Source organism: Erinaceus europaeus, chromosome 6, assembly GCF_950295315.1.
Source record: "Erinaceus europaeus chromosome 6, mEriEur2.1, whole genome shotgun sequence".
NCBI lineage: Eukaryota > Metazoa > Chordata > Mammalia > Eulipotyphla > Erinaceidae > Erinaceus > Erinaceus europaeus.
Genome location: NC_080167.1, coordinates 4,995,097 through 5,010,669, shown reverse-complemented (window position 1 = coordinate 5,010,669; position 15,573 = coordinate 4,995,097). Strand labels below are relative to the sequence as shown.

At 54.2% G+C, this 15,573-nt stretch overlaps 1 protein-coding gene across 6 annotated transcripts in view; it reads left to right on the top strand.

The window, feature by feature from the left end:
- Positions 1-15,573, top strand: part of ACACB (acetyl-CoA carboxylase beta) — a 96,368-nt gene that overhangs the window by 54,375 nt on the left and 26,420 nt on the right. For all 6 annotated transcript variants that reach the window (XR_009550301.1, XM_060192550.1, XM_060192551.1 and 3 more), the window contains 10 exons: positions 196-346; positions 451-585; positions 1,589-1,735; positions 5,063-5,251; positions 6,911-7,011; positions 9,689-9,777; positions 9,868-9,992; positions 13,596-13,709; positions 13,794-13,907; positions 15,438-15,527. Coding sequence is in view for 5 of the 6 variants with exons in the window: in XM_060192550.1 (XP_060048533.1) it covers positions 196-346; positions 451-585; positions 1,589-1,735; positions 5,063-5,251; positions 6,911-7,011; positions 9,689-9,777; positions 9,868-9,992; positions 13,596-13,709; positions 13,794-13,907; positions 15,438-15,527 (1,255 nt within the window). In the remaining variant the exon portion in view is untranslated. The remainder of the gene's footprint in view (positions 1-195; positions 347-450; positions 586-1,588; positions 1,736-5,062; positions 5,252-6,910; positions 7,012-9,688; positions 9,778-9,867; positions 9,993-13,595; positions 13,710-13,793; positions 13,908-15,437; positions 15,528-15,573) is intronic.

The following is a 15,573-nucleotide window of genomic DNA, read 5'->3' as shown; positions in this document are numbered from 1 at the left end:
GGGATCAGATCAGAGCCCTGTGCACTGTCTGGTGTGCACTGCCTGCTTGGCCACCTCCTGCCCCAGGTGACACACCTTCCCTCCCTCCCTCCCGGCACCTCTGATGCCTGTCCCCTGTGGTCACCGGGGAGAGTGGAGTCCCTCTGTCCGCACACAGTGACACCTGTCCTCTCCTCCCCATTCCCCGGCCGTCAGCTACCGGATCACCATCGGCAACAAGACGTGCGTGTTCGAGAAGGAGAATGACCCCACGGTGCTGCGCTCCCCGTCGACCGGGAAGCTGACGCAGTACCTGGTGGAGGACGGCAGCCACGTGGAGGCAGGGAGCAGCTACGCAGAGATGGAGGTGACCGCGGGGTTCCCTGCCTCGCTCCCCAGGGGCGCCTGCTGTCAGTGTCAGCAGCCCCGGGGCTCCGTCCTTCCCTCCTCACCCCCCTCCTCCTCCCGCAGGTGATGAAGATGATCCTGACGTTGAGCGTGCAGGAGAGCGGGCGCCTGCACTACAGCAAGCGCCCGGGGGCTGTGCTGGAGGCGGGCTGCGTAGTGGCCAGGCTGGAGCTGGATGACCCCTCCAAGGTCCACTCGGTATGTGCTCCCTGCCCCCAGCTCTCTATCCCGGAGGGTAGCACCAGCTCTTCCCGTTGTAGAAGTTCCCCAAAAGCCCTGGCTCAAACTCTCCTGCCTGATAACTAACTCACTCTCTCTCTGGGCAGAAAGCTGCGAGTTACAAGAGTAGTAGTGGGAGTCGGGCGGTAGCGCAGCAGGTTAAGCACACGTGGCACAAAGCACAAGGACCTGCATCAGGATCCCGGTTCTAGCCCCCGGCTCCCGCTTCACAGGCGGTGAAGCAGGTCTGCAGGTGTCTGTCTTTCTCTCCTCTCTCTGTCTTCCCCTCCTCTCTCCATTTCTCTCTGTCCTATCCAACAACAACGACATCAATAACAACAATAAAAAACAACAAGGGCAACAAAAGGGAAAATACATAAATATAAAAAACATAAAAAAGATAGCTTATTAAAAACAAAAAACAAGAGTAGTAGTATGTTACAAGAGTGTAAGATTATAGGGTCTACACCACACCACACCACTACCAAAGTATGTGTCAACACCCTCCCACCTCCCACACTTCTCACAAGTCTTACAAATAATTTACTTGCTTCTGTTTTTTGTTTGCTTGTTTTTGCAAATTCTTGTGAATCCGATCTCTAGATTCCACGTAAAAGTGAAACCATCTGGTAGTTGTCTTTCATCTCCGTGTTTATTGTGCTGAACACAATCGCCTCCAGGTCCACCCGTTCTGTCCCATAGGACACGATGTATTTTTTTCATGGCAGAGTAGCGTTCCATGGAATATACATCCTGTAACTTCTTTAGCCAGTCATCTGATGATGGGCGTTGAGGCTGTTTCCACTCTGGCTGTGTGAATAATGCAGCTATGAGCACAGGGGCACGCGTGTCCTTTCCATTAGAGTTTGTCCTTTGGGTAAATGCCCCAGAGTAGGATTGCTGGCTCCCCGCGTGCCAGCCCCATGCACGGCCGCTGTTCCATCTCCCCGGCCTGACCCCTGGATCCTGTCATGTCCTGCAGGCCGAGACCTTCACTGGGGAGCTGCCTCCCCAGCAGACACTGCCCATCCTGGGGGAGAAGCTGCATCAGGTCTTCCACAGTGTCCTGGAGAACCTGACCAACATCATGAATGGCTACTGCCTCCCGGAGCCCATCTTCAGTGCCAAGGTGGGTGGGGCGGGGGCCAGGTGTGTGTGACCTGTGGAGACCAGGTGTGCATGTACATGTAGAGACCAGGTGTGTGTGTACCTGTGGAGACCAGGTGTGTGTGACCTGTGGAGACCAGGTGTGCGTGTACCTGTGGAGACCAGGTGTGCATGTACATGTAGAGACCAGGTGTGTGTGTACCTGTGGAGACCAGCTGTGTGTGTACCTGTGGAGACCAGGTGTGCGTGTACATGTAGAGAACAGGTGTGTGTACCTGTGGAGACCAGGTGTGTGTGTACCTGTGGAGACCAGGTGTGCGTGTACATGTAGAGACCAGGTGTGTGTACCTGTGGAGACCAGGTGTGTGTGTACCTGTGGAGACCAGGTGTGTGTGACCTGTGGAGACCAGGTGTGCGTGTACATGTAGAGACCAGGTGTGTGTACCTGTAGAGACCAGGTGTGCGTGTACCTGTGGAGACCAGGTGTGCGTGTACCTGTGGAGACCAGGTGTGTGTGTACCTGTGGAGACCAGGTGTGTGTGTACCTGTGGAGACCAGGTGTGTGTACCTGTGGAGACCAGGTGTGCGTGTACATGTAGAGACCAGGTGTGTGTACCTGTGGAGACCAGGTGTGCGTGTACATGTAGAGAACAGGTGCGTGTACCTGTGGAGACCAGGTGTGCGTGTACATGTAGAGAACAGGTGCGTGTACCTGTGGAGACCAGGTGTGCGTGTACATGTAGAGAACAGGTGTGTGTACCTGTGGAGACCAGCTGTGTGTGTACCTGTGGAGACCAGGTGTGTGTGACCTGTGGAGACCAGCTGTGTGTGTACCTGTGGAGACCAGGTGTGTGTGACCTGTGGAGACCAGGTGTGCGTGTACATGTAGAGACCAGGTGTGTGTACCTGTGGAGACCAGGTGTGTGTGTACCTGTGGAGACCAGGTGTGTGTGTACCTGTGGAGACCAGGTGTGCGTGTACATGTAGAGACCAGGTGTGTGTACCTGTGGAGACCAGGTGTGTGTGACCTGTGGAGACCAGGTGTGCGTGTACATGTAGAGAACAGGTGTGTGTACCTGTGGAGACCAGGTGTGTGTGACCTGTGGAGACCAGGTGTGCGTGTACATGTAGAGACCAGGTGTGTGTACCTGTGGAGACCAGGTGTGTGTGACCTGTGGAGACCAGCTGTGTGTGTACCTGTGGAGACCAGGTGTGTGTACCTGTGGAGACCAGGTGTGTGTGACCTGTGAAGACCAGGTGTGTGTGCACCTGTGGAGACCAGGTGTGTGTGACCTGTGGAGACCAGGTGTGTGTGCACCTGTGGAGACCAGGTGTGTGTGACCTGTGGAGACCAGGTGTGTGTGCTCACAGAGACTAGTTGTGTGTGTACCTGTGGAGACCAGATGTGTGTGCCCACAGAGACCAGGTACATGTACACGTATGTGGGCCCATGTGGAGGGCTGGGGTCTTTAGAAAAGTCTGGAAAGGGGAGACAGTTCATCCTCTGCAGCTCCCAGGGTCTCTGTCAGGAATCTGTTCACTGACGAGGTGCCACGGCCTGTTCCACATGGATGGCAGTCACTGGGGAAAGCTTGTAGGTGCTTCATGGTCCGGTTCTGCTCTGCGTTGAGAACTGGCCCCCAGACGGCAGGGCTCCTCCGGCCAGAGACTGGCTCTGGCCACTCCTGTCCACTCTGGAGAAACGTATCTGAGGCCAGGCCTCCCCTGCTCTTTTGAGAGTGAGGAGAGCATTTGAGAATCTTCAAACATTTGCGTACGTGTTGATGGCAGTGATGTGCCCCGACCCCAGGATGACCTCCCAGGTCACCCCAACTAGCAGCATGCTCCCCTAGACAGTGGGGAGACACGTCAGGAGCTCTCAGGGTTGCAGACACGTGTGAGAGGCCCACGATGCTGAAGTGACTTCGGTGGCCGTGTGGTGTGGAGACACTGCAGGCAGACCTGGTCTGGCCTGTGCAGTATGCAAAGCCCTTCTCTGAGCACCTGGCCCTCACTGAGCCATTCGTTCTCACGATAACGAGGGGGAGCTGTTGGTTCCATCTTATGGGGGGGGGGAGCCAAGGCACGAGGCAGCTTGGAAGTGTGCTCTGTTCCTTAAGTGAGGAGGCCCAGATGGGATTTGAACCCTGGCTCCCTGGCTTCAGTGTCCACACTCTTAACCCCAGGCAGTGCTGCTGTAATAGAACCACAGTGTCCTTCACAATGGTGCATCTTTTCTTTTTCCTTTATTTTTTTCCCCCTCTCTCCTCCTCCCTTCCTTTTTTTCCTTTCTTTTTGGAGAAAGAGAGATGAAGGGTGGGGGGAGATATCATAATGGTTATGCATACAGACTCTTATGCCTGAGGCGCTATAACCCTGGGTTCAATCCCCTATACCACTATAAACCAGAGCAGTACTCTGGAGAAAAAAAAAGGAGAAAAGAAAGGAAGAAAGAGAGAGAGAGAGAGAGAGATGCGGTGCTGAGAGAGGAGAGACCCCACAGCCCTGCTCACCCTCCATGGGCTCCCTGGGTGCTGTGCCTGGTGCTGAGAGAGGAGAGACCCCACAGCCCTGCCCACCCTCCATGGGGCTCCCTGGGTGCTGTGCATGGTGCTGAGAGAGGAGACACCCCACAGCCCTGCCCACCCTCCATGAGCTCCCTGGGTGCTGTCCATGGTGCTGAGAGAGGAGACACCCCACAGCCCTGCCCACCCTCCATGGGCTCCCTGGGTGCTGTGCAGGGTGCTGAGAGAGGAGAGACCCCACAGCCCTGCCCACCCTCCATGGGGCTCCCTGGGTGCTGTGCCTGGTGCTGAGAGAGGAGAGACCCCCACAGCCCTGCCCACCCTCCATGGGCTCCCTGGGTGTTGTGCCTGGTGCTGAGAGAGGAGAGACCCCACAGCCCTGCCCACCCTCCATAGAGCTCCCCAGGTCCATTTTTTCAGGCCCCCATCCCCTTCCTCATTCCAAAGCCAGCAACAGGGGGTCCCTCCACAGAAGCAGGACAGCACACCTGCTGTGTGTCCCTAGACCTGCCTGGCTGGGTTTGTTTTCTATTCTCAGAGCTGGGTGATCTCAGGCCACTTAGTTAACCTCTCTGTGCTGTTTCCATGCCTGTGAAGCAGGATAACCATTGCACCTGCTTCTCAGGGGTGTTCCCGGCATTTGGCATGATCTCATGCTGTGTCCCCATGCCATGAGGCTCTCTGGGTGCCAGGGGAGGGGAGCGGGGACTTCCTGTGTGTGTGTGTGTGGTGGAGGGGCACTCCCCTCGTGGCTGCTTCCCAGGCGACTGCAGTCCCCTGGCCCGGTGGGCCGGCTCATGTGTGCCCCCCCCCCCCCCCCGCAGCTCAAGGAGTGGGTGCAGAAGCTCATGCAGACCCTCCGGCACCCTTCGCTGCCGCTGCTGGAGCTACAGGAGATCATGACCAGCGTGGCGGGCCGCATCCCCGCGCCCGTGGAGAAGGCCGTGCGTCGTGTCATGGCGCAGTACGCCAGCAACATCACCTCCGTGCTCTGCCAGTTCCCCAGCCAGCAGGTGCGTGTCCCCTTCCCCCCCTCGCCCACCCACAGTGGTCCCAGGCTGTCTGGGAACTCAGCGCCCTGCCAGCTCCTGGGGTGTGAGGCCCTGGGTTCAATCCCCAGCTGTGCGTGTGCCGGAGCTGAACTCCTTCCTCTCTCTCTTTTCCACTCTGTCTCTAAAATAAGTAAGTAAATAGGCGTCTTTTTGTATGTGCCTATGTGATTCCACCACTCCCGGGCCAATTTCTTTCACTCTTTATCTTTTAGTTTTGTTTTAAGATTTTACTTATTTATTAATGAAAAAAGATAGGAGGAGAGAGAGAAAGAACCAGACGTCACTCTGGTACATGTGCTGCCAGGGATTGAACTCAGGACCTCATGCTTGAGAATCTCATGCTTTACCCACTGTGCCACCTCCCGGGCCACTCCTTCTTTATTTTTATTTTTATTTTTTTTAAGAATTTATTTATTTATTAATGAGAAAGATAGGAGGAGGAGAGAGAAAGAACCAGATACCACTCTGGTACATGTGCTGCCGGGGATTGAACTCAAGATCTCATGCTTGAGAGTCCAATGTTTTACCTACTGCGCCACCTCCTGGACCACACCTTTATTTTTTTATATACATTTTTTTTTTGCCTCCAGGGTTAACTCTGGGGCTCAGTGCTGGCACTATGAATCCACTGCTCCTGGCGGCCATTTTTTCATTTTATTAGATAGGACAGAAAGAAATTAAAAGGGGACAGGGAAATAAAGAGGGAGAGAGAAAGACAGACACCTGCAACCCTACTTCACCGCTTGTGAATTGTCTCCGCTGCAGGTGGGGAGCCGGAGGCTTGGATCTGGATCCTTACGGCAGTCCTTGAGCTTTGTACTATGCGTGCTTAACTGGCTGTGCCTCTGCCTGCCCCCCTCCATTCTTTATCTTTCTGATAGATAGACAGAAAGATAGAGAGAAAAGGGTAGGAAGAGGGAGAGAGAGAGAGAGGCATCACAGTATACTCCAACACCTGTGGAACTTCTCCCAGTGCTGTGGGGACCCTGTGAGGGTGATAGGGCTTGAATTGGGAATTTCATGTATGGCAAGTCATGCATTGTACTGGGTAGACCATCTCCTACCACCGCTCCCCCCCAATAAATCTTTTCTCCCTTCCCCCCTCATTTTTTTTTTATTCATTTTCACGAGACAGAGAGAAACTGAGAGACCAGAGCACAGCTCAGCTCTGGCACATGATGGGGCCGGGGATCAAACCTGCGACCTCTGGGGCCTCAGGCAGTCAAGTCTGGTACGCTACCTCTCTGGCCCCCAAATGTACTTACAAAGCAAAACATTAAAGCTCTTTAAAATGTTAACAACAACAACAACAAAAAAAACCAGACTTCAACTAAATCTATTCCCAGTATCCTTGCTGCCAATAGCACTGCTCATAACACTGACTCTGGTTATAAGCAGGGCCCTTCCCACCCAGCCCCCTGTTCTCCCAGGGAAAGCACCCACCTGCCCCCAGCACCCCTCCCTGCGCAGGGGTGCCTCTCCACTGGCTGCTGTCATCCTGAATGCCCACCCCCCACCCCCCACAGCCTGTGGATTGACCGGGCAGGGCCATCGTGTGAGGCCTGAGGGCTGGGCTGGCGTCTTCTGTCTGTCCCTGAGTTGTCCTGTTTCCTCGCCCAGATCGCCACCATCCTGGACTGCCACGCGGCCACCCTGCAGCGGAAGGCTGACCGCGAGGTCTTCTTCATGAACACCCAGAGCATCGTGCAGCTGGTGCAAAGGTGGGGAGGGGTCTCTTACCTGGTGGGCGGAGTACATGGGAGACTGAGGCTTCCCCCTTTCTATGAGCCCTGTCTGCCCTGGTGGCAGCTGTGGACTTCCAAGACCCCCAAGGACCAGGCCCAGAACCCTTGTGGCTTTGGTGGTCTTTAAGCTTAAGTTGCTGCTGGGCAGAGAGGGCTGACCTTGTGGCCAGGGGCCTTGCCAGCACGTGGGCCAGCTCTGCCTGGCACCAGAACCCTGCTTAGAAATGGGGGGCATGGGGGGCATGGTCTGCTTGGAGGCACTGCATTCAGCATGTATGTGGGGGTGCCGGGGTACAGGGCTCTGGAGACTTGCCCCTCTCTGCAGGGAGCGCCCTGGTTTGGAAGCTCATGCTAACAACATAGGCTTCTCTCTTTGGGGGTGGGGGGTTCACTGCGTTTCCCCACAAAGAGGAAGCCAGACCCTGGAAGGGAGACCCTCCCCCACCTCCCAGAATGCTTCAACCACTGACGTTAACCCCCAGCCTCCAGCCCTGGGGAAATTCCTCACAGACATCAAGAAGCAATGAATCGACCAGATGCCCGGCAGCTTTGTCTGCTGAACACACAAATATATTCCACTTTGATGCTTTGTTTGTTTTTTTTTCCTTTCTTTTTTTTAAAATTTATTTTTTAGTTTATTTATAAAAAGGAAACACTGACAAAACCTAGGATAAGAGGGGTACAACTCCACACAATTCCTACACCAGAACTCTGTATCCCATCCCCTCCCTTGATAGTTTTCTTATTCTTTATCCCTCTGGGAGTATGGACCCAAGGTCATTGTGGGATGCAGAAGGTAGGAGGTCTGGATTCTGTAATTGCTTCCCCACTGAACATGGGTGTTGACTGGTCGGTCCATACTCCCAGCCTGTCTCTCTCTTTCCCTAGTGGGGTGGGTCTCTGGGGAAGTGGAGCTCCAGGACACATTGGTGGGTTGTCTGTCCAGGGAAGTCTGGTTGGCATCATGCTAGCATCTGGAACCTGGTGGCTGAAAAGAGAGTTAACATATAAAGCCAAATAAGTTATTGACTAAAAGGCTGGAATATTGCAGATGAAGAGTAGGGTGTGTGGGGGGGGGTCCTCTGTTTTGTAGATACCTAGTAGGCATATTTTAGTTATATTCCAAAGGGCCTATGGCTATTTCTAATTTTTATTAGATAGGACAGAGAGAAACTGAGAGAGGAAGGGAGAGATAGGGAGATAAGACATCTGCAGACCTGCTTCACCACTTATGAAGCAGACACCCTGCAGATGGGAAATGGGGGCTTCAACCAGGGCCCTTGAGCACTGTAATATGTGCATTTAACCCAGTGTGCCACTTGCCTGGCCCCTTCTTTTTAGATTTAAGCTGCATTTAGATGAGTGAGTCTAGGGCGTCTCTTTGGCCGAGGTTGTCATTTGCTGCTGGCATCAAGCCTGTATCAGCAAGCCCTCCAGCTCCATGCCTCATCATCTGCTCAGACACTCAAGCCTGTGGGTTCAGGAGTGATTCAGGAGAGGAGATATCAGGGGATGGGGCAGGGTGGTGTGCCAGCCAGGTTGACTTTTGCTCTCAGAGGGAAGAGACACTCCCGCAGGAAGTTCCTGGCCAGTTCTCAGACTGTCCTCACTCAGTGCACATGGACCGGGAGCTAACTCACCCGGTAGAGTGCACACACTGCTGAGCCTGAGGGTCTGGGTTCGAGCCCCCCCCCCCCCCCCCCCCCCGTCTGCCACCAGGGAGCACCACGTCCAAGACTAGCTTCACTAGCGGTGGAGCATTGCTGTGGTGTCTGTCTATCTCTCTCCCTCTCTGTCTCTCATTATCTAAAATAAGAGTCACTCATAGCTAGAAGTTGAGAAATGAGAACAGAAAAGGGGAAACACAAAACAGAACTCGGACCGCGTTTGGTGTATTACACCAAAGTAAAGGATTCTGGGAAAGGGGCGGGGGTGGGGCTCTCAGGTCTTGGTGTACAATGACAGAGGATTAGACGGTCTGCAAAAAACTGAGGTATTTTATCTTGTTTTATTGCCTCCAGGGTTACCACTGGGCCTCAGTGCCGGCACTACAAATGGAGAGAGGAGGGGGGAAGTAGAGAGAGAGAGAGAGAAAGATAAGACACCTGCAGACCTGCTTCACCACTTGTGAAGTGACCCCTCTGCAGGTGGGTAGCCGGGGCTCGAACTAGAATTCTTGCAGGGTTCCTTGCCACTAGTACTATGTGTGCTTAACTGGGTGCACCACACTGCCCGGCCCCCAGAAATTTTACACATGTACCAACAGCTGTATTTACTGTAAACCATTAATCTCCCCAATAAAAGAGATGGGGAGTGGGAGAGAGAGAGAGAGCGAGCGCTTCACTCTCTGCCAGTGGTGGCATCATGCAGGTGTGAGGCCCCAGGAATAACCTGGTGGCAAAATAAGAAAAGAAAAGGCTTGCTTTCAGCCCAACCCCCCAAGCCACTTTCTGCTGATACTCTGTCCTTCTGTCTGTCTAGGGGAGGCTGAGGCCTGCCCTCTGGGGGGTGGTGGAGGTATGTGACCTGGGGCAAGTCTCCACCCTTGGCCGTAGTGCTGGTGAGCAGACTCCCAGGGCTCCCCTGAGCCACAGGGTGAGGGTTCCAGCTGATACCCCCTGAGGCGGGCTCGCTCACCGTGCCCTCTCTGCAGGTACCGCAGCGGGACTCGAGGCTACATGAAGGCAGTGGTACTGGACCTGCTGCGGCGCTACCTGCAGGTGGAGCATTACTTTCAGCAAGGCAAGGCCGCTGCCCCAGGATGGGCCAGCTCCCGGTGAGGGACGGGGGGGGGGACAGCCTGACCCCGTGCCGTGGTCCTTGTCCCCTCAGCTCACTACGACAAGTGTGTCATCAATCTCCGTGAGCGGCTGAAGCCAGACATGTCACAGGTGCTGCACTGCATCTTCTCACATGCGCAGGTGGCCAAGAAGAACCAGCTGGTCATCATGCTGATTGTAAGCGGGGCTCCCCTGGTGCTGGGGTGCACACAGACCCTGGGTCCTGGTGCTGGGGGCCACACACCAACCCTGGGCCTCTGGGCTCCTTCTGCTGGGGTGCACACAGACCCTGGGCCCTGGTGCTGGGGGCCACACGCCAACCCTGGGCCACTGGGCTCCCCTGCTGCTGGGGTGCACACAGACCCTGAGCCCTGGTGCTGGGGGCTACACGCCAATCCTGGGCCTCTGGGCTCCTGCTGCTGGGGTGCACACAGACCCTGGGCCCTGGTGCTGGGGGCCACACGCCAACCCTGGGCCTCTGGGCTCCTGCTGCTGGGGTGCACACAGACCCTGGGCCCTGGTGCTGGGGGCCACACGCCAACCCTGGGCCTCTGGGCTCCTGCTGCTGGGGTGCACACAGACCCTGGGTTCCTGGTTCCTAGTGTAGGGGGGTTCACACACTAACCCTGGCCCCCTGCTCCCCAGTACAGGGGGTCACTTACTGACCTTGGCCTCTGGTGCTTGGGGGCCAGAGAGGAGACAGTTCATTGCTTTTCGCGGAGGGTTACTTAGTTACCAGTGAGAGAGTGAGAGAAAACCAGAGCATCACTCTGGCACATGCAGTGCAAGGGATCAGACTCAGGAGCTTGTGTGAGAGCAGAGGGCTCTGCTTTTGTTGCCAAGGCTAGATAGCAAGTGGGGACTGTCGTACCCCCAAAAGATCATTTGTGGCCCCAGAAAGCACTTGCTGTGTGCCAGGGGCTCCCCGTATGCTTTATCTAGGCCACCCCCTTTTTATTTTATTATTATTGAATAGTGACAAATCATGAAGGTAAGTGTCTCTCAGGAGAGAGACGCCTGCAGCCCTGCTTCACCATGGTCCAAGGTTCAGTCCCCCAAACCACCACAAGCCAGAGCTGAAGCGGGCTCTGGTGATAGCTCTTTGGGATGGAGCTGTACAGGCTGAGTGTGCAAGACATGCCGCACTCTCTCTCCGTCTGGACGGTGGGCTGCTGTACTGCTGTGTCTCTAACACACTTGTTCCAGGTCAAGTGCGGCCAGGGACAGCTTGGGGGAGAGGACAGCCTGGTGGGAGAGCCCCCAGATTAGAGGATGGGGGGGGTCACTTGCTTGGGCTTCATGGTGAGGAGACAGAAGGTGTTGTACCTGGTATGAATGGGGACTCTGAGGTTTGTTGTATTGGTTTTGTGAGCTGTTTGGTAGAAAATGGTGACTCCTTGAATCTGAAAGGATTGGTTGTGTTGTAGGTTTTCAAAAAGCCTGAAGGACTGGCTTCCATGGTTTTGATAGCTTGGAGGTGAAATGTGTTTGACTCTTTAGGAACCCTTTTTGTTAATATTTATTTAGTTATTCCCTTTTGTTGCCCTTGTTGTTTTATCGTTGTTGTGTTTATTATTGTTGTTGTTATTGATGTCATTGTTGTTGGATAGGACAGAGAGAAACGGAGAGAAGAGGGGAAGACAGAGAGGGGAAGAGAAAGATAGACACCTGCAGACCTGCTTCACTCCTTGTGAAGCGACTTCCCTGCAGGTGGGGAGCCGGGGGCTTGAACTGGGATCCTTACGTCAGTCCTTGGGTTTTGTGCCATGTGCGCTTAACCCGTTGCGCTACTGCCTGACTCCCTAGGCGGGGCCTTTTATTTATTTAATTTTTTTCAGATCCACAATCTGATACTTTATTATTTTTTCTTTAAAGTTTTTGTCTTATTTTTTTTATTAGGGATTTAATATTGGTTTACAAAATTATAAGATACCAGGGTATAATTCCATACCTTTCCCACCACCAGAGTTCTGTGTCCCCATTCCCTCCACTGAAAACTGCAGTGGTTTTCCTAAGCTCACAGATATGAGTTGGCTATTATTTCTACAACAGTCTGTCCATATTCATATATACATATACTTGCCCCTTTTTTTTTTTTTTCAATAATCCTGCCTTCTCTTCCCTTCTAAGTCACACCAACTACTTCTGAGTGTCTATCATTTTTTTTTTTTTGCCTCCTCTCTCTGCTCTGGAAGTGAGTTTCAGACCCCTCCTGTCATCTTCCCCTAACATTTCCCCCTCTGGGAGTATGGACCAGAATTCTTTTTGTAACATGTGCACTCAACCTAGTGAGCCTCCACCCGGCCGAAAATTCTTTATGGGGTACAGAAGGTGGGAGTTCTGGCTTCTGTAAACTTCTCTGATGGACATGGGCATTAGCAGATGGATCCATCTCCCCAGCCTGTTTCTATCTTTCCCTGGTGTCTTTTAGTTTTTAAAAGGCTACTTTATTTCACACATAAGAATGACAGAGTTTCACGTGAGACAGAGACTAACCAGAGTACTACTCTGGTACACACAGCAAGAGGGATAGAACCTGGAACCTCAGACATGTGGTTCTCTCACTCTACCACTTTGAGCCACTTTCCCTGCCAAGGGGCCCTGGTTTCTGAGCACCACATTCCAGGCAAGGACTCCTTCCCTGCCAGGCTCCTGCAGCACTGACATGTGTGTGGGTGGGTGGGAGATACTGACACCATGGCCACCTCCTGTTGATAACACTTTAAGGTGCAGAAGCAGCTATGGAGGGGATGACTTCTTGGAGAACATTCTGGGTTGATGTGGGGCTGAGGACCTTGCCTGGGCCTTCTGGGTCCCTGCTGCCGCTACTACTACTAGCGTTTGTCCTTCTTCCGTAGCCAGTTAACAGCGTCAGGTTGATGTGACCTGTCTCCAGTGGGGACCCGGGGACACCTGCCCTGAGCCATCCTTGAGCTGAGGGTGTCAGGCAGAGGCCAAGACCATCCCCCGCAAGCTCAGGCCTCTAGCAGAAGGTCACCTTATTCTGAATAGAGAGGAGGGTTGGGGGGCTGGGCGGTAGCGCACCGGGTTAAGCGCACATGCCGCAAAGCGCAAGGACCGGCATAAGGATCCCGGTTCCAACCCCCGGCTCCCCACCTGCAGGGGGGTTGCTTCACAAGTGGTGAAGCTGGTCTGTAGGTGTCTGTCTTTCTCTCCTCCTCTCTGTCTTCCCCTCCTCTCTCGATTTCTCTCAGTCCTGTCCAACAACAACAATGGCTATAACAACATAACAATAACAACTACAACAAGGGCAACAAAATGGGAAAAATAGCCTCCAGGAGCAGTGGATTCACAGTGCAGGCACCAAGCTCCAGCGATAACCCTGGAGGAAAAAAAAAAAAAAGGAGGGTGGCTCCTGGGAACCATCTCATTATCTAACTTCTGCAAATTTCTGCAAAAACTTAACCCCCCCAAAAAGGAAGCCTGCCTTAACCTCTCCTGGCCTCGACTTCTCCCCCCTTCCCCTTCTCTCTCAGTCTGTGAGTTCCCGGTGGGTGTTGGTGAGCGGTGAGCACCAGGCCTTGAGGACAGAGTTGGCCAGGGGACAGCTGGGGTGGATGGATTGTGACTGAAGGAATAAAGGAGTGAATGAATGAATGAATGAATGAATGAATGAATGAACACCGGCCTGGGGCAAAGTGTCAAGGACACCAGACTGCACACACAGCGTGGCCACTTTGGGGGAGCAGCCGAGGGAGTGCTGGCCGGTTCCCGGCTGGAGGAGGACGGCCGCCAGGGTCCCTCTTTGTCACCCCAAAGGACGAGCTGTGCAGCTCGGACCCCTCGCTGTCGGAAGAGCTGACGTCCATCCTTCATGAGCTCACGCAGCTCAGCAAGAGCGAGCACTGCAAGGTGGCGCTGCGGGCCCGGCAGGTACGGCTGCGGGTGCATCTCACCTGGTCCCGCCCGGGCCACCCCTGCGTCCCGGCCGCGCCGTCAAATGCCCCGTCCCCACAGGTCCTCATTGCCTCCCACCTCCCGTCCTACGAGCTGCGGCACAACCAGGTGGAGTCCATCTTCCTGTCTGCCATCGACATGTACGGACACCAGTTCTGCCCTGAAAACCTCAAGGTCAGGCCCCCCCCCCAACTACCCTCCCCCCTTCCCCCCGTCCCAGGTGAGGCCTGTGCAGCCGGGGGCTGCTCAAGGGGGTGTCCTGAGGGGTAGGTAGGAGGGCAGCTGGGGTCTGGGGCACGGACATATGCCAGGCTGCAAGGCCCATCCAGGAGGTGTGACTGAGGAGATGCTGGAGGACCAGGAGATGGTCCAGCAGGCAGAGCTCACACCTGAATGTGCATAAGATCCTGGGATCAAACTCCACATCAGACGGGGGCATCAGGAGCAGCACTAAGGGAGCTGCATGGAAGGAGTAGCTCCACGGTGTCTCTGTCTCTCTCCCCTCTCTGTCTCTCCTCTAAATATATAGAAGTGTTCAAAAGCACGATTTGGAGCCGGGGTGGGGGTTAGCTCACTCTGCAGGGCACATGCCATAACCAAGTGTGAAGCCTTGGGTTCGAGCCTCAGCACTACATGGGAGCACCACAACTCTGGGAGAAGCCCCATGGAGGGTGGGATAGTGCTAGGGTGTCTCTCCCTTTTCTCTTTCTCTCCCTGAAAAATGAAAAGTGCAAAAACAGAGCTGAGAGTGGTGGAATTGCACATATGAGAGGTCCCGTTACAGAAAAGGAAAAAAAAAAAAAAAAGAAACGTCAATTTTGTGACCAGGAAGGTAGCTCAGTGGGTAGAGCACAGACTTGGCCTGCACGAGGACCTAGTGTTTGCTGACCAAACTCTCACTAAATAAATCAGTTTTTAAGATAATTTGTTTATTTTTTGAAAATCATCTTTACTGTATTTATTGAATAGAGATGGCCAGAAATCAAGAGGGGAGGGGGTGATAGAGAGGGAGAGAGACAGAGAGACACCTGTAGCCCTGTTTCACTACTCGCAAAGTTTTCCCCCTGCAGGTGGGGACCGGGGGCTCAAACCCGTCCTTGTGCGCTGTAATAAGTGCGCTCAACCAGGTGCACCACCACCTGGCCCCTTTAATTTAATTTAATTTAATTTTTTTAACCAGAGGATTGATCAACTCTGGCTTATGGAGGTACAGGGGATTGAACCTAGGACTTTGGAGCCCCAGGTATGATAGGACAGGAGAACTTGAGAGGGTAGGGGAAGATAGGGAGGGAGATAGACACCTGCAGACCTGCTTCACTGTTCATAAAGGTTCCCCCTGCAGGTGGGGAGCCGGGGGCTTGAACCGGGATCCTGAGCCGGTCCTTGTGCTTTGTGCCATGTGTGCTTAACCCACTACGCTACCACCTGACTCCCAGCAAACTTGTTTCTTTTTGACAATAGAGAGAGAGAGAGAGAGAGACAGACAGAAGGAGAAACACCACAGCACCTGTTACGCATGGTGCGCCCATGTGGTGCCAGGGGCTTGAACCCCGGTCCTCAGGCATGGTGAATTGGGCTGTCTCCCAGCCCCTCCACTGCCAGATCAGAGCCCAGGGTGCTGCCTTCCCCCTGCCCACCCGCCCACCTGCTGGGTGACGCCTGCTAAGCATGTTCCAACCCCACTCCTGCTCTCACTCCCTGCAGAAGTTAATCCTTTCGGAAACGACCATCTTCGACGTCCTGCCCACCTTCTTCTACCACACCAACAAGGTGGTGTGCATGGCGTCCTTGGAGGTGAGAATCTCCCCACCCCATGCCCAACAGGCTTGGCCCAGCGCCG